We start from the raw sequence: 18,551 nt of genomic DNA, 5'->3' as shown, positions 1-18,551 counted from the left end.
CGACTCGTATGAGACTTGGAACAAGTCTTTTCCCAGGGACAACAGTGAGCAGGATGATGACAAGGGCAGAATTATGATCCCATCCAAGGCTTCCCCCTGTAGTGTCTGTGCCCTGTGTAGTTTTCTCAGTTCAATAAAGGATTAGAACACAGTGCTTGTTTAGAGAATTGTGACTTGATACTTCATCAATATCATTCTGAGCAATGTTTTTCATTTTCCTCCCACTCTAACTTTTTAAGCCTTAAGAGAATTAGTTGAAAAGCCAGGTCTTTTAGGTAGATATTAACATTAATCCCTCTACTTTGTCACTTGGAATCATAAGCCTGGAAAGCCAGTTCATAATTCCATGGTGCCTTGTCTTCTAAGATAATGATTGACAGATTTTTTTTCTTCTTCTTAAAGTCTGCTATACTTGCTGAATTTCTCACGAGTCACTAACAGAGTTCTGCCAACCAAAGGTATGGGGTGTATATTGATTGCAAGCTCTTCTTCTCCAGTTAGACGCCAGTGTCTCTGCATGCACACACACAAGCACACACATGCACAAGTGAGCACACCTACACACACACACATGCACACGCAGTCTGTTGTACAGCTGTTGTTGACTTGCCTTCCTCAGTGCCTACCAATCTGACTCCTGCTTATCTTGCAAGCCCTACATCAAGCCGTATCCTCCCATGAGCCTTCCCGAATCTCCCCTGCAATGAATTTCTCAGCTTCCACTATACCCGAAGTCTAGAGAGTAGCACCCTTAGGTTAAGGCAAGAGGACCCCTAACTTGAGTTTGGGGCTTTAGAGATCCCAGAATCCATAAGACTACAGGACGAAGGTTAATATCTCTGAATGGAGCCCACACACTTCTTTCTAGATTATGCTCTGGGACCCAGAATCTTCTGCTCCAAATAGCCATAAAACCACTTTCAGGGCCTTAGGCCTTTTCTCCTGGACCCATTTTCTCAAAGGCAGGTCATGGGACAGACCATGGCCAAAGGTCAAGGGACAGCTGTAGTATTTGCACACATTTTCATGGCCCTTCAAGATGTGGGACAAGGTGGAGTGGGAAGAAAGGGGGAGAAGCCCTGGAGGCCCCTTGTTGGGCCACTTTGCTTATAGCAGTTGGCTTGAGCATAATTCTCAGGTCATGGCTCAAGTTTCTCCAGCTGAGTGAATCATGCTCACGTTAAATGTGAGATTGGGACCACTCTGGTTTAGAAGTATGTTTCAGTGTAGAGTAGCACACAAAATGAACAGAAAAGGTAAGGGTTAATGAGATTACTAACAAGAGGGTGGATAAACTCCGTGAGATATAATTTCACGGAGTTTCAGTCGGTCCTCATAACAACCTTGGGGGGTCTGATTGTGCCCCGTTAAAAATTAATAAGTCTAGGTTCCGAAAAGCTGGGTTTTGCCCCTGGTCTTATAGGAGTGCAGGGAAGCCTCTTTATGACTCTAGAGCCTACTCTATCTTCACCCTACATCCCCATGTGTCTAACTCAACACCTTCTGGGACATGCACCTCAACTAGTTTTTAAAGAGTAACCCACAGGGGCACCTGGGTGGCTCAATTGGTTAAGCCACTGCCTTTAGCTCAGGTCCTGAGCCCAGCTCCGCAGGGAGTCTGGTTCTCCCTAAGACCTTCTCCCCTCTCATTCTCTCTCTCTCTCTCTCAAATAAGTAAATAAATAAAATCTTAAAAAAAAAATAACCCATAGATGGATAGTTCCCTTCTTGTGGGTCTATGGTTAGCCAGGATGAATTGGTTCCAGAGAGTTAGTGTCACAAACACTGATGTCACTGGCTGACAGGCAGATTTGAAAGACTTACCAGGCAATGTGTAAGGACCAAGCTACCCAGAAAAGAAAGAAAGAAAGAAAGAAAGAAAGAAAGAAAGAAAGAAAGAAAGGCAGCTTTCCTTAGCCTTGGCTCCAGCTGGTGGGGGAAAGGAGGGTTTGCATGCTTGTTTATAGGGGGCTGGAGGACTGGGAGTTCCAAAGACTTTGTTACATTCTAACCTTGCAGAGTTGAGCGATTTGGGGTTGCTTTTCTTGCTGATAACACTACTTCCCTTATCTACCGTGGAACAGATCTTAATAGAAAGTTCCCCCTCAATGGTATAAGGTTAATGAATATGAAATCAAACAATAACAATCTCTCTCTGGTGGATGGGATTCCTAAGGAACATACATTATATACATCTTTGAGGATGAGATACAAGGGTTACAGGGAATTATAGTCCAGTGCTCCCTACCTGAGGGGACTGAGTCCCAAAGAGACTTAGTTACTTAATTAGAGTGAAGCCAGATTTCCTGTATCCTTATCCACTATTCTTCTACAACCTTAAATTCAGTTTATGGATGAGCAAGCCATTTTTGTATATGTTTTTAAAATAATATTAGAGTCCAATCAAATGATATTAAAGTCTAATCAAATGTGATAGGTATACATACTAGCCCTAGAGATGGTTTAGATATACATACTTCCCCTAGAGATGGGGAAGGTGGGTGTCATTTTGTGTAAGAGAAAAGGAAGTCTAAATATTGGCTTTTTAATGAGGTAGTGCTCCCTGATCTTTCCATGGGCATTCCTCCAAGGCTTTAGAGGTATTTTGCTATAAAAGAGCCTCCCAAACACCCCCTTGGAAAAAACAATATCAATTAACTTTTGTTCAAGGGAGAGAATTCCAATGCATACCACGGGTCAAAGTTCTCTGTTACTAGTTTTAGGGGTACCTGTAAATATTCTAAGAACAGTGTATTTTGTCTAAATCAATAAAGATGAAAGCAGATGATGTAGGAGGTGGGAATCAGAGTACAGAAAATTTTAGTATTTTCCCAATATTCCAAAAACACATATGGCTTTATCCAGTTGCAAGGTAAGCAGAACATGGAATTTACCAGAAAAAAAGGCAAATAAAATTGGTGATGTCAGCTTGTCATATGCCAACTATTTAATGAATCAACAAGAATTAAAAGAGAAGTAACAGAATTAACATTCCTTTAAAAAATACATTTTCTTCTAAGAACTGCAAAAGAATTTGTGGCACTTTACCAACACCAAACCATGTTTGGAAACTACACCCGTACTACAATGCTTTTTAAATTCATTTGTTTAAAGAAATAAGAGATGGATCATATTTAATAAAGTTTAGATATGTTCACCTTATCTTCTCGGAATCACAATTTTATTACAATCAGATTTATTAAGTGTTATCTGATTTTACTCTCATCTTAAAACATCTGCAAATAATATAATTTACCTGCGTATTTGGCATAACAACATGCTTTTCTTGATTTTAACTGAAACTAGTCCAAGTGTTAATTGAATAAAGCTGTTCAAATGTAACTTTTGGGTCATTCCTTTGAACACACCATACATGCAATAACATCTGTGCGGCAAGTGTCAATTTTTTTTTTATTTAAAAAATCCCATCATTTAAAGAAGTTACTTACTATAAATGAAAGTCACACCCACACTCACACCACCACAGCCACCCACCCACACAAACCTTTTTAAAGTAAAGCGAAAACTTAATACACTCAGGACAGGCGGGAGGGGAAAAAAATACGGCTGTGCGCATTCTGCCTGTTGCCGCAGAGTAATACGGTAAACAGCCGATTACGGTACTCGCCGGGGCTACTGCCTGTGTGACGTCAGCAAGATCTAGCTGCAAAGTTGCTTGCCATTCTTTGCTGATGTCGGGGAGCTGAATATTTAAAGGGTAAATGTGGAGTTATTGCTTGGCTATTTTTTTTCTATTTTCACTCTTTATTTTAAATTCTGCAGGTAAAGCGATAGTGAGCTGGGAGCTTAAAGACCTCTGTGGTGGAGGGGTGAGTCAGCGGGTGCAGAAGAACTAAGAATTGGTTCCTTGGTGAGACGGTCGCCTCTTCCCCCAGAGAGGCAGGGCTGCTCGTGGGACCGAACCCCCGGTCCACACCCCGTTCCAGGTGAGTGCGCGGCGGAGCAGGACGCGGGCGTCCAGGAGGGCGGGGTGGGTGAGGGCCCAGCAGCCTAGTTTCCCGGTGAGCCCGAACCCGCACTTTACCTAAGCGCCCCCATCCCCCTTTTTTCACCCGCTGTGACACCACCATTCCCACCCCACCCTGATTCCCTTATATATTTTAGAAAGTTACCTCCTAGTTAACAAGTGTGTTTTTCATCCCGTATTATCGCCCCGAGGTAGAGGCAAGAGGCTTTCTGCAGTTGCTTGCTTTTAGTACCACCTGTGAGCTCCTGAACTTGTGATTTTTTCCTCAATAGCCTTTGCCCCTGGGGTCCCGCCTCAGGGCCTGCCCCCAGCCAGAGTCCTTCGAAGGCAAGATGGGTCCCCCCCACCCCGACCCCTCGCATTTCTGCCTGAGTCCCTGGGGTCGGCTCGCAGTCGTGGAAACCTAAGTTTCTCACACAGACCGTGGCCCCAGCCCAGAAAACCGCGAAGCGCCCACTTTTCCTCCTGATTTTGAAGCCTACCCAGTCCGCAGTGACCGCCACTTGCAAAGCCCCTTCTGCAGAGGGGCGCCTGCCCGCCCCACCACTTCGCCTGCACCCGCGCGGCCGGTCCGGGTGTGGCTCGAGTCCTCCCGCCCGGCCGATCCTGCGGCTTGAAAAGGGCTCCTGGACCGACCCGGGTCGCGTTCAGCCCTCGGGCCCAACAGGCTGTGCTCGGGACCCGGCTCTCGAGCCGGCGGGGCTGCTCCACAGACCCGCGCGCACAGCACACCCAAGTGCGAATAACTCGGGCGTGAACGTGCGCGCGGCTCTGGCTGGCCTGCGGTGCCCGGGCCGCTGCGGTTCCCTCTCCCAGGCCGCCCCCTCCAGGTGGCTGCGAAGCAACCTTTTTAAACGGCAACCGCCAGTTTTCACCGACTCGGCTCCACGCTACACACAGTCGCGTACACACACACACACTCCAGCCGCAGTCCCGCCTCGCGAGCTTCGCGGGGTTTTAATTTCGCAGTGCGACCGCTCATCATTGGCCGCGGAGGCTTGGGGTTGGTTTGCTTCGGATCTCGGAGGCCTCGGGCCGCGCGCCAGGGCAGGTTCCCAGCGGCGGGGGCACAGCGCGCGGTCCTCTTGCGCGCCGCCTGTGCTGCGGCAGGGCACGCCGCTCCCGGACCGCAGAGCCGGCGGGGCTCCCAGCCGCCGCCCACGGTCCGTCGAGCCCGGGTTTGGCCTCGCTTCCCGGGGCGCCTGGTACACACGCCGCCCTTCTCTTTGCGCTCTTTCAGGAGAACGAGAGCAAACAACGCCCGCAGTCGCCTCGCTCTTGGCCAGCATCTCAAATCCACTTTCCCCGGCCTGCGCGCGGAGAAGCTGCATCTGTAGCCCGAGTTCACCGCGGTCCAGTCACCCTGTGGGTAACTGCGGGCCGGCAGAAGCGCCCAGATGCTGGCGATCCCCGCCTTTGAGAGTCGACGGCAAACCCGTTCTTGATTGTGGTTTGCGGGGAGACTGGCGCTGGACTATTGAATTCTAAATAACGTGCAAAATGCTGAATCTTCTAACCAGGACGGATCAGACAACACGCAAAAGCGGGCCCCTGTAATTCGGCGACTGCACTTTGCAACGTGCCTCCTCGAGCTTCGCGCCAAGCCTCGGGTAGGAAGGGAGCTGGGGCCGGAGGCCAGCGCTCCGGGAGGACAGGGTCTGCGGGTAGCCCCGCGCGCCCCCGGCCATGTCGCCTTTAACGTCCTGCCCCTTTGCGTGGCCTTCTGAGGGTTTGCGCGGCAGGCCGGGGTTGCTTCTCACCCGCGCGCTCTCTCTCACCCCCAGCTAACCCCAGCGGGTAGGGCTCCCCTGAGCCGAGACCTTTTGACTCTGCTCCCCCGCTTCCGCCTCCGCCCTCGCCCGGGGGTGGCTCTTGAGAGCCGGACCTCGCCGGCTCCGGCTGGGACCATGGTGTTTCTCTCTGGAAATGCCTCCGACAGTTCCAACTGCACCCACCCGTCGGCACCGGTGAACATATCCAAGGCCATTCTGCTCGGAGTGATCTTGGGGGGCCTCATCATTTTCGGTGTGCTGGGCAACATCCTCGTGATCCTCTCCGTGGCCTGCCACCGGCATCTGCACTCGGTCACTCACTACTACATCGTCAACCTGGCGGTGGCCGACCTCCTGCTCACCTCCACCGTGCTGCCCTTCTCAGCTATCTTCGAGATCCTGGGCTACTGGGCCTTTGGCAGGGTTTTCTGCAATATCTGGGCTGCGGTGGACGTCCTGTGCTGCACCGCGTCCATCATGGGACTCTGCATCATCTCCATCGACCGCTACATAGGTGTGAGCTACCCGCTGCGCTACCCCACCATCGTCACCCAGAAGAGGGGTCTAATGGCTCTGCTCTGTGTCTGGGCGCTCTCCCTCGTCATCTCCATCGGGCCGCTCTTCGGCTGGAGGCAGCCTGCCCCGGAGGACGAGACCATCTGCCAGATCACCGAGGAGCCCGGCTACGTGCTCTTCTCGGCGCTGGGCTCTTTCTACGTGCCTCTGACCATCATCCTGGTCATGTATTGTCGGGTGTACGTGGTGGCCAAGAGGGAAAGCAGGGGCCTCAAGTCTGGCCTCAAGACCGACAAGTCGGACTCAGAGCAGGTGACGCTCCGCATCCATCGGAAAAATGTCCCAGTAGGAGGCACCGGGGTGTCCAGCGCCAAGAGCAAGACGCACTTCTCAGTGAGGCTCCTCAAGTTTTCCCGGGAGAAGAAAGCGGCCAAAACACTGGGCATCGTGGTGGGCTGCTTCGTCCTCTGCTGGCTGCCTTTTTTCCTGGTGATGCCCATTGGTAAGTCTTTAAACACCCTGTTAAATTGCTCCCCTCTGTTTCCCCAGACTCACAGTCAAGGGCGGGGGTGGGGGAGCCAGGGGAAAGAAAAAGAATCTGCATTTCAAACAGCAAAGCCCGAGGTGGGGGTGGGGGGCAGTTTGGAAAATGCTCCCCTGCAGAAAAGTGAATTTTAGTTCCCTTTCTTCTCGCAGTCTCATTTATATGATCATGTCCTAGAGCACTTTTTCAACTAGTGTAAAGTGGCTTCCAGCAGATTAATTGGTCTCCTTAACAAGAACGTCAACTTTTCTTAATGCCTTTAAGCATTGGTTTAATTTAAATAGATCCCTCTTCTTTGGAGTCTCAGTCTCGGGCACACACTTAGGCAGGGGCTGTGGAATGCCACTTTCACCTCTGCTGCTTGGACTGCAAATTCTCTTGGCCTAAAAATAAGCACCATACTTATTCTGAACAAATGTGTAATTTTATTATTAGATTAGATTGCTCCTAAGGGTTAGTCATAATGGTCTGCTTATGTTCTATATCTGTGTTAATTTTATTTTCTGGACTCAGTATGGAAGAAAGTGTGGCCAGCCACTGGCAAGGGGAAAAAAAAGATGATTTTGTGTCCACACGAATTTAAGCTTTAAAGAATTCAACATAATGTTTCCAATAAGTGAATACTTACCCCTTTATTTTCGTAGTATTAAAACGAACAGTAGTCTTGTCCAAGATCATTCTGAAAGTTGCAGATGACACTGTTTGAAAATAATACAGTAATGTTACAAATCCAATTTTTGCAAATGCCATATTAGCTATTGTCAAAACTAATTAGCACATTGTAAGTATCAGCAAGCTGATCCACTTGGACTAGTCATCTATATCTGAGAGACCTTCATGAGATCCCAAAATGGTTGTTTGCTATTTTTAGTTTGTGAGCTCAAATATAGACCCACGCATTGCTTGTCCACTAACTCTAGCAAAAAAAAAAAGAAAGAAAAAAAGATAAAAATTAGTAAAAGTTCATTTCTGGCACTCTAGAGGCAAATTTAAGTGGCATGCATTCAAAGTACTTTAACTTGCAACTCTGTGTTGTAATAGCAGCTATTTGTTTCTGAGGCCAACTCAAAACTTCATTTGTCCAGGATCTTTATTTCATTCTCCTTCTCCGATTATTATTCTGAAATCCCAAGTGGGGGGAAGCGATTCTTCAAGTTCTAGAGCTTTGCTAATACCATAGCCACCAGCTGCATGTGGCTGTTTAATACGAATTAAAATTAGAGATAATTAATATTCAGTCCCTCATTCTCACTAGCCAAAGTTCAAGTGCTCAATAGCCACACATGGCCAGTGGCTCCTGTTGGGGACAGCAGAGATATTGAACATTTTGATGGTTGCAGAAATTTCTCTCTAGAGGGGCTGCTTAAGAGGCCCTCCTGAGTCCACTCGCTGGCTCTCCATGGTGCCTGCCTATCACGATTGCTGACTCTGTTCCTGGAAGTACATCACAGCTTTGAGTTTATTTAAATAACACCCTGCCTGAGCCACGGTTTCCCTCCTTTCTGCCTCCCACCTCTTCTCCCTAAAGTTTATTTGTGTATCTGTGTACTCATATGGCATTTGTTACATTGAGCACTGGTTCTCGATGGTAGTTTGAACAAGGCGACAAATTCCTTGGCAGTAAAATGTTTGCATTCTCTTAAGGGAGGTAGACAAACAAACGAATGCACCTTAAGAAGTCAAGGATTACTAAGCAGTATAAAAAAAAAAAAAGCAGGATAAGAGCATAAAGATTTGTAGGGCAATGGGGTGGGTCATCAGAGGAGTCCTCTCGGAAGAACGATATGGAGGAGCAAACCTTGCCAAGTCCAGAAGGCCCTGTTGGGCAGAGGGACGTCAGGTCCAGAGATGGGAAGTAGCCTGACCTATTCGAGGGAGATCAGAGAGGCCAGAGTGGCTGAACGACAGAGAACATGTGGGCAGACAAGTTCAAAAACGCGTTGTGGAGACGAGGTCAGAGCGCCGTGGATCTTTTAGGCCCCAGTGGAATTTGCCTATTATTCCAATTGCGTTGGGATGCCATCCCCTCAGACAGGTTTTAGCAGGGGGGTGGCTGGTTTTATATTTTCAAAGGATCATTCGGGTTGTTGGGTCGAGAGTGGGCTGTTTGGGGGCCAACTGTGGAAGCAGGGAGACTAGGTGGGAGGCTGTTAGAGCGACCAAGGGTGGAGAAGTCGTGATGCCTAGCGCTTGGGGGAGAACAGGTGAGGTGTGAGATGTGATCACGTTCAGGACTTATTTCACAGGTGGAGCTGACAAGTTTGGAAATAGGGTATAAGAAAAAAGAGAGGAATTAAAGATAACTTCTGGTTCTGGGGCTTAAGCACCAGGGTAAACAATAGTGCATCTGGCTGAAAACTAGAGAATGGTGGAGTTGTTAGGGGCTGGCAGGAATGGGAAACACAAGTGTTTATTCTGCTGAGAAGTGTCTGTTCACCATCTAAGTAGAGATGCCAAGTGGCAGGCAGTTGGATGCATGAGCTCCAAGCTGAGAGGGGCAGCTGGGGCACCCTGTAAACTGGGGACACAGCAACATACTTAAAGCCACAGAAGTGGACGGGTCTACAAGGGAGGACATATGGAGAGAAAGAAGAGATAAGAACAGAACCCATGGCATTCTGGTATTTGAGAACCTGGAAGAGGAAGAGAACCAACTAGCAGAAGAAGTTGAGAAAGAGTGGGCAGGGAGGTAGGAGGAAAACCAGGAGACTGCATTGTTCCCAAAGCCAAATGGAAATGTTTCAAGAAGGCAAAAGTATTGAGCTGTGTCACAGGCAGCTGCTCGGCCAAGTCAGAGGAGGGCTGGGAATCAGCATTGGACTTGGCCATGTGGAGGAGGTCCTTGGAGATATGAGGACATCCTTTGAGGATAACAGTCTCAGTAGAGTGAGGGAGATAAAAGCCTGACTTTGTGCTTCCCGGAGAGAATGAAAGATGAAGTGAGAGCAGTGAAAAGAGACAACTCTTGGGAAAGTCTTTTCTAGACAGTGGAGCAGGGAAATAGAGGAGAGCCGGAAGGATCTAGAGAGAATTTCAAAAGGTGGGGGATAGGATACCATGTGTATATTCTGACAGAACAATGGAATAGAGTTGCTGATGGTGTAGTTGAGGGAGGAGGTGGGATTCAGTGCCCAAGTGGAGTGTTGAGAAGCGAGGGAGAAGCCGGGGTCTGTAAGCACAGAGAGGAGCAGAGCAGACGCGTAGGAGAAGCGTAATCAGCTCTTCAGAGTGTATTCATGCCCTTGACCTAAACAAAAGCAAGATCATCAGCTACAGGTGAAGAAGGCATAGAACGTGACGTTGGTTTAAGGAGCAAGAAGATGTGAAATATTAATCTTTGAGGCGAGGGCGCAAATAGATGATGGAAATTTTGTAGCATCCCCAGAAAGTCCTATGGACGTATTTGAGATTTATAGTCATAAATTGAAAGAAAGACTAGTCAAGAAGGCTGGTGTCCCTCCCCAATAGCTAAGAGGCAGAGGGTCAGGAACCACAGTAAGGGCATGAACTGGAACAGATTAGGAGTCACACAGATTCAGAGAGTGAACCAGAGAGAACTCTAGTCTAACCATGGCCTCCCTCTTGGATCTGCTCTCCTGGGGAATTAGGGACTTTGAGGTGAGGGGTTACAGGGACAGGAAGCCATGGTAAGACAGCAGCACCCAGAATCACTGGGCCTCCTTTAAATCCCAGTAATGCAGCGTGGCAGGAAGGAAATTGAAAACGTATGGTTGGCAGTCTGACCAGGCTGTTCAGTTGGAAGGAGGTCCCTGAACCTACCAGGATCTGTGGCCCAGAGTTTCTCCATGCCACTGTCTGAGCGAGAGACTATTTCTTCCAGGATGGATTGACTGTATAGTAAGTACCAGGCACTGAGTTAGAGCAAAAAGATGAATAAAGCACATTCCCAACCCTCAAGGGAGGCACAGTCTAGTTAAGGAAACAAATTAGGAACAATTACCACAAGCCTATGAAGTGGTATTCGAAGTGCAAAAGAATATCACCGTGAACTGTGTCTGGAGGTCACTGTGGAGACTTCTAGAAGTGCCACTGTCAACTGAGCAGGGACTTGAAGCCTACACTACTTCTGCTGGACCATCAGTGAGATGTTATTTGTTTTTAGTAACTGTTTTAAGGACATTTTTCATGCAAAATGTGAACCGAAGAATAAATATGCCATGAGATTTTCAGACACAATGGACACAGTTCTTAAGTATGACAAGTGCTCCTTGGGAAGCAGAGATTATCAGTCCGAGCTAGGCTGTCAGAGGACAGTGGGGTCCGAAACGAAGGCAGGCAGGGACACACGTGGTGTACGAAGCCAAGGAGCAAAGCGCCCACAGGTGCGGGAAGCGGCCCAGGATCGTGAGTGAGCACTCTTCCGTGGCCGAAGGCCTCTCCTCTACCCTGTGAGAGGGCTCCCCAGCACCTCCACACTTCCCTTCTCCCCAGCTCCAACCATCAAGGACGGGCTAGTTGTTGGACTGGACTGAGTAGCGTGATTGCCGGTAGAGATTGACTTGCCCACCCTCAAGTCTTGTTTTCTTTTTGCCGCCTCAGTGTTTGGTGAAAATGTTGAGTCAGAACCCCTTGTAAGGAGGGACGTCACCTCTGAGGCGGTTATCAGTGACTGTGTGGAAAAGCCAGGTTTTGGTCATGGAGCTGAATAGGAGAAGAGGAAGGCGAAAGAAGGAAGGGTGAAAAATACATCTTCTGGGGAGCTCCAGCTTTCCTAGAGCGGGTATCGTCTTTGCTTGTTTCATCTCTTGGTCTAGAGCCTGCCAGTTCCAGAGTCATTGGGCCGGGTGGGAAAAGTCGAAAAGAAAGGGAAGATGGGGACATTTACTGAACATATTGGTGTGTCGGGACTCTGGTTCTCTGATTTCAGGACAAAGTGGGCATTATTGCTGGACCTATTCATTGCTGTGACCTCTGAGTCAAAGGAGGCAGTGTTGCGCTAAGCTGTGGCTCCTGTGGACGTAGACTATTTGATATTTATGTTAAAATTTAAAAAGTTAGTGGACCATGTGACAGTAAGGAGGAAGAATGTGTTTTAAAATGGGGTGTTTGAGGGGAGGCAGAGCTGGCAAGGGGCTTACTGGGTGGAAGCAGTGAGGCAAAGAAGGATTCATTTGTTCAGCAAAATTTCATGGAGCATCCACTATGGGTCAGGCAGCTAGAGAATCGCTGCAGAAAAAGACAAGAACAAAATCCCTACTCTAGTGAAGCTGAACATCTGCACAATGAAATGCATCACTAAGTTCCAGATGGTGATGTGTGAGAAGGGCAAGGAAGAAGGGCGAGTGTAGATAATGACAGATAAATGACATATAACGACTCTTGTGGATGCCCCAAATAACCAGACATCGGGTTGCTTTGCTATAGACGGGAAGAGGTCAGGCCCTGATTCTTCATGGGGAAGGTTGACTCTTAGAGATAATGGTGTGAAGATAATCTAAGAGTTGCTACGATTTTGAGATAGGAGGCCAGTTTCTCAGCTACTCTGGCTCTACCACAAACCATCCCAAAACATAGTAGCCTAAAGCAACAAATGTTTTATAGCTCACAATTCTGTGGGACAGGGATGAGTCAAAGCCCAATACATCTATCTGACCATTGGACCTGCCTCTCAGAATTGGCAGCCCTCTCTTCCTCCAGTGGTTATACACCCAAGTTTCTTCCTCCCTCCCTTCTTTCCTTCCTTCCTTTCCCATCCTTCCTTCCCTTGTCTTCCCTTCCCTTCCCTTTTTCTTTCCCCTTTTCCTTTCTTCCTTTCAAGACTTAGTATTTATTTTAGAGGGAGAGAGAGAAAGCGAGAGCATGAAGATGAGTGAGAGGAGTAGAGGGAGACAGAAAGGGAGAGAGAATCTCCAACACACTCCCTGCAGAGCACAGAGCCTGACACAGCGCTTGATCCCACGACCCTGAGATCAGGACCTGAGCCAAAACCAAGAGTGAGACACTTAAGTGACTGAGCCACCAAGGCACACTTTGACCATCTTTCTTCCTTTCTTTTCCTTCCTTCCTTCCTTCCTTCCTTCCTTCCTTCCTTCCTTCCTTCCTTCCTTCCTTCCTTTCTTTCTTTCTTCATTAACATATAATGTATTATTTTCTTCAGGGGTACAGGTCTGTGAATCATCAGGCTTACACAGTTCACAGCACTCACCATAGCACGTACTCTCCATGATGTCCTTAACCCAGCCACCCCATCTCTCCTCTCTAGCAATCCTCATTTTTTCCCCTGAGATTAAGAGTCTCTTATGGCTTGTCTCCCTCCCCGGTCCCATCTTGTTTCATTTTTCCCTCCCTTCTGCCCACGACCCCTTGCCCTGCCTTTCAGTTTCCTCATATCAGGGAGATCATATGATCATTGTCTTTCTCTGATTGACTTCTTTTGATCAGCATAATACCCTCTGGTTCTATCCACATCATTGCAAATGGCAAGATTTCATTTCTTTTGATGGCTACATAGTATTCCTGTGTGTGTGTCTGTGTGTGTGTGTGTGTACACCACACCTTCTTTATTCATCTGTCAATGGACATCTAGGTTCTTTCCACAGTTTGGCTATTGTGGACATTGCTGCTATAAACATTCGGGTGCACATGCCCCTTCAGATCACTACATTTGTATCTTTAGGGTAAATACCCAGTAGTGCAATTGCTGGGTCGTAGGGTAGCTCTATTTTCAACTTTTGAGGATCCGCCATGCTGTTTTCCAGAGTGGCTGCACCAGCTTGCACTCCATACAGTGTAGGCATCCTTTCCTACACCTGTCGTTTCCTGACTTGTTGATTTTAGCCATTCTGACTGGTGTGAGGTAGTATCTTATTGTGGTTTCGATTTGTATTTCCCTGATTCCGAGTGATTCCAAGTGATGTAGAGCACGTTTTCATGTGTCTGTTGGCCATTTGGATTAGACCAGCTTTCTTATAGCCTGGTAATTCTTTCCAAGAGAGCCAGGACAGACACTGCCAGGCATTTGAAGAGCCAGAACTGGCCCAGTGTCACTGCTGTCTCATTCTGCAGTGAAAGCAAGTTATAAGGCCCACACAGTTACAAGGGGGAAGGACATAGCTTGATGTCCTGATGAGCGACTGGCCAATGCACAGAGGGAGGGAGGGTTATTTTGACCACCTTGCAGCACATCTCTCTCACAAGCATACCAAATAACATTTCTCTTTTACCTGCTAGTTTTTTATTGAGAATTTCCGATATGCTGGGCTTTATGCCATGCGCCAGGTAAGAAGAGTCTGGGTCCTCGCCTTCCCGCAGGCTTCTAATCTCTTTGGATCAGATAATGTCTGATTAAAAAACCCAAACTGTGTTCAGTGAAGAGAATGTAGGTGGTACCATGAAAACATATACTGTGGATAAGAATGACCCTGAGCAGGGAGGGCAGAAAAGACTTGCTGCAAAGAAGGGCTTGACCTTTGAGCCAAGATGTGCAGCATGGGGAGATGCTCGGTGGCTGCAAGGGTGATGGGGTGGATTGGGGGGGTACAGAATGGGTCAGGATTCCAACAAGGTTAGCTGTCTGGAAAATCCTCATGGACATTCCCCTATCTGCTGTGTGTTAATTCTTTCTGCCCATGGTTTCGTGATGCCTTTTCTAGAAAACTTATCATTTTTGTTGTGTGTTGAGCATGGGGGCCACGTAGATCTTATTCTTCAAGACACAGAATGGAAAGGTTCTCAATAGACTGGTGAGATCTGTAGCATGGGTTTACTTTCCACTGATGGTTTCTTTCCCCTAATTTCAGAACAAATTGTTAAGAATATTTGAGACTCCTCTCTTCTTCCCAAACTTGATGCTGAAAAATCTCAAACACACAGAAAAATTGCAAGAAAGTACGATGGCCACTTGTCTGTCCTTCACTAGATTCACCACTTCACATTTGCTCACACTTGCATTTTCTCTCTCAGTCAGCCTCTGCTCTATCTTGTGGGTGTATGACCCACAAATGTTCTCCCGAGCTCTGAGGCTGTGGGGGAAAGGGGTTGCATTCAGTGAACAAGTCCAAAATCCTTTATCCCTCCTTTGCCACTGGATAGACACAGCCTGTCCCCTTCATGTACTGAAAAAACAAACAAACACACAAAAGATAAGACTGTTGGCTGGTGTGGCCAGAACAAAGGTGTGTGAGATAGCTGGTAACGAATGAAGCTGGAGAGAAAGAAACTAGACCAGATACACTCTTCGAGCCATTTTATGAGGTTTTGACCAGGAACAAGGGTGACATGACCAAGCCTATATTTCAGACTGTCAAAGGCTTCGTGGAAAGAGGACTGTGGAAAGGCCAGTGTGAGACCTTTACACGGGACAGGTGAGCCATGTCCTACCAGGCACCATCCTTCCCACCTGTGGCGACAAATAGTTATTTTCGTGAGCTGCTACAGAGTTCTGGAATTCCTCTTTGTCATTGCCTCTGGCACAGATTTATGAGAAAGCCTTTCTCTGATCACAAATAGTATAAGCATACTTGGCTTTAAATTAATTCTGGCTCTTTCCACGAGACGAAACTGTCAATGAAGATTTACCGTCATATTCAGAAGAATGTGCTGCAGGCTCAGAAAACATCTAGAATGAGTTCCAACAATGTTTTGAACAATAGCCGACTCTTTCATATTAGGCTACAGACAGGCAAGTCATTACTTTGAAGGAGACAGCATTTAAGGATGAAGGCTTTGCTGTGTTTTCTTGCCTCGTGGTTTCAGGTTCGGATGGGAGGACCCACCTTCCTTGTCCAGCAGGTTCCCTGTATTTTAGTGCCCTTTGGTTTTCTAGGTGGAGGCTTGCATCACGGCTTCTCATTTTTAAGTTGTATATTTCTTTGCTATTTGAAAAATTTCCCCCCTGTATTCTTATAGTCATTTTTATTTTGACTTTTGTAATGCAAAATTGCTTCTCTGCGTTTTTGCTGCTTTTTATAAAGCCATTTATTTTTATTTCTTTTCTATTTGTAAGCTCATTTTATACATTGAAGATATTAATCACTTATTTATAGTATATACTGGGTTGCCAGTTTTTTTTTTCATGCTATAACCAAATATTGCTGAGAAAATGTATCTTCTTTATTTTCCACGAAGTGATGTGATCTTTTTCATGAACTCCATGGAAATACACACACACACACACACACACACACACACGCTTTTAGTCAAATCCAATAAGCTCAGCCTGATCCCTTCATTTAAGCAGCATCTTTATATCCTTAGTCTCTTTGAAGTAACACAAGCCATACAGATTTGCCCACTAAGTTGTTGACCAGGTCGAGGGGCTTGCACGATCTCCTGGGTATGTGGAGAAGAAATTAGGACACAAGGCTGACACTTAAGTGTGATTTTTTGTGTCCTGCTTTGGGGAGGATGGTGTAGTATAGTGACTAAGCACTAGTTGTCCTCTGATGAGTCTGAGGCTGTTCGTTATGGTCCATTGTCCCACTTGATGACCCAGGGAATCACTTTGTCCCTAGAGCCCCCCGTGATCATCTCTTGCTCCTGAGCTAAAGTCCTCCACAATGTTTCACCCCTGATCCCTTGAGAGACATGGAGATCCCCGTGAGTTCCTTCCACACCACACACACTACATGACACCACACCACACACACAACACCCCACACGCCATACACACCACAGCACACCACACTACACACACCACATGTACCACACCACACACGTCACACACACCATACCACACCATACCACACTGTACCACACAACACCACACACCATACCACATCACACCACACACACTATACCATACCATACAACACCACACAAACCACACCCCACACCACACACATACCACATACACCACACCGTACCGTACCACACCATACCGCATGTACCATACCCACCATAGATACCACACATAACATACCATGCCACACATAGCACACACACTGCACCACACCACACTAGCATGTTGACCAGGTTTGCTCTCTGCCCAGCTGTGCCGGCTATAACTTTCACGGTGCAGTAGCTGTCATGTGGCATCTCTCCCAGATACCCAGAATGGAGGGTGGGAAAAAATCACCTTGACTCCCACCTTTGTCTTAAGGTCAAAGACCTCGAGGTCCTGGTTGAGAGGGGAGCTCAGAACACCCAGCTGCCTCTTTTCATTACCTTCTTCCCTTTTTCCCCCCACAGTCCACCTGTAGAAGGTAGATGGGGAAGACATTCCCTTCCTTTTTCTGGTTAAATAGGACATTCCTCTGAACCATGTCTTCTGCCTTCCCAGGGTGGCATCTACCTTCTGTGGAATGGCAAATAGATTTCAGACAGAGAGACAGAGAGGTTTACTAAAAAGGGAATAAAGATGAGGAGTACTTAATAATATAATTCTTGCACATATTTAGCAACTATGCTTTCCATTGGGTTTTTTTTCCCACATTTTATTGTTTTTGTGGTTTTTGCAAATATATGGACATTTAACATTTTTTATGTGGTCACATATTTTAATCTAATTCTTTATGAATTGTGCCTTCCTGAGGATGCTTGGAGAGATGTTCCCCAGTGCCAGTTAGATAACCTCTGTTTTCCCCCGTTCTTTTAGGGCATCATTTGTCATCCAACTGGAATTTATTTTTGTACTTTGGTCAGTGATGTCTAACTGTATTGATTTTGATGGTTAGCAAGATATTCTTTTATTTTTTAAGCCTGATGTTCTTTTTTTTGTTTTTGTGCTTTCTTTTTTAAAGATTTTATTTATTTATTTGACAGAGAGATAGAGAGAGAACACAAGTAAGCAGAGCGGCAGGCAGAGGGAGAGAGAGAAGCAGGCTTTCTGCTGAGCAAGGATCCCGATGCGGGGCTCGATCCCAAGACCCTTGGAACATGACCTGAGCTGAAGGCAGACGCTTAACCAGCTGAGCCACCCAGGTGCCCCTAAGCCAGATGTTCTTAAAAGATTTAGTGAATAATCTATCCTTTTCTGTCTTACTTGGAAAACCACCTTTGTTATATTAAAAAGAATCTTGGGACTCCCACTTCTGTTCCATAATTTACATTTCTCTGCTCTAGTATTGGAGCCACACTATTTTTTTTTCATTTAAAAATTTTTACTCTTTTTTTATTGTATATGGTTCACATATAACATATAATATTTGTATTTATGACATAAATATACTTATCATATAGTATATCTATATTTTATGTATAATATAGAACATAATTTAATATATTTTAGATTATAGTAAATATTATGTATATTTCAGATGTACATCACAGTAATTTGACAGTTCTATACACTATTTTAGTTATTATGGTTTCATAATACATTTTAACATTTTTTGGTTTAAGGCCCCGGATGAAAATTCTTTTTCAAAATTATCTTGTCCATCCTTGCGCATTCCTTTTTCCAGAAAAACCCCTTCCCCCACCAGCCCACACCACACACAAATCCTGTCACATGTTAATCATAAATTTTTAGGACTTATAGATTAATTTGAAAAGTGACATTTTTATCATGTTGAGTCCTCCTGTTAAGACTTATGACATGTCACCCCATTCATTTCCCTGGCTACTTTTTGAACTATTGTTTACACTTTACTTTTCATCACACTTACTAACATGTCCTAGAAAACTACGATAGTAGATTTGGGAAATACTGCTTTGGTGGTTCAACATTAGATTTGGCACTCGTTGTTGGTTTTAGATCAACACACGTCATCATATCAAGGCAGTATCTTTCTAAAGTTTATAGAAACATCTTACCAAAACTAAATTTTAA

The 18,551-nt window shown here is 46.3% G+C and overlaps 1 protein-coding gene across 6 annotated transcripts in view; it reads left to right on the top strand.

The window, feature by feature from the left end:
- Window positions 1-3,204: 3,204 nt before the first annotated feature.
- ADRA1A (adrenoceptor alpha 1A) overlaps window positions 3,205-18,551 on the top strand; it is a 122,162-nt gene continuing 106,815 nt past the window's right edge. For 5 of the 6 annotated variants that reach the window (XR_006380952.1, XM_044224974.1, XM_044224973.1 and 2 more), the window contains exons 1-2: window positions 3,205-3,947; window positions 5,229-6,778. Coding sequence is in view for 5 of the 6 variants with exons in the window: in XM_044224974.1 (XP_044080909.1) it covers window positions 5,896-6,778 (883 nt within the window). In the remaining variant the exon portion in view is untranslated. Of the gene's footprint in view, window positions 3,948-5,228; window positions 6,779-17,542; window positions 17,568-18,551 lie in introns of those variants that run through there. The other variant, XM_044224976.1, reaches the window with a different exon arrangement.

This window comes from Neovison vison, chromosome 11 (assembly GCF_020171115.1).
Source record: "Neovison vison isolate M4711 chromosome 11, ASM_NN_V1, whole genome shotgun sequence".
Taxonomy (NCBI): domain Eukaryota; kingdom Metazoa; phylum Chordata; class Mammalia; order Carnivora; family Mustelidae; genus Neogale; species Neogale vison.
This window is presented reverse-complemented; position numbering and strand designations above follow the sequence as displayed.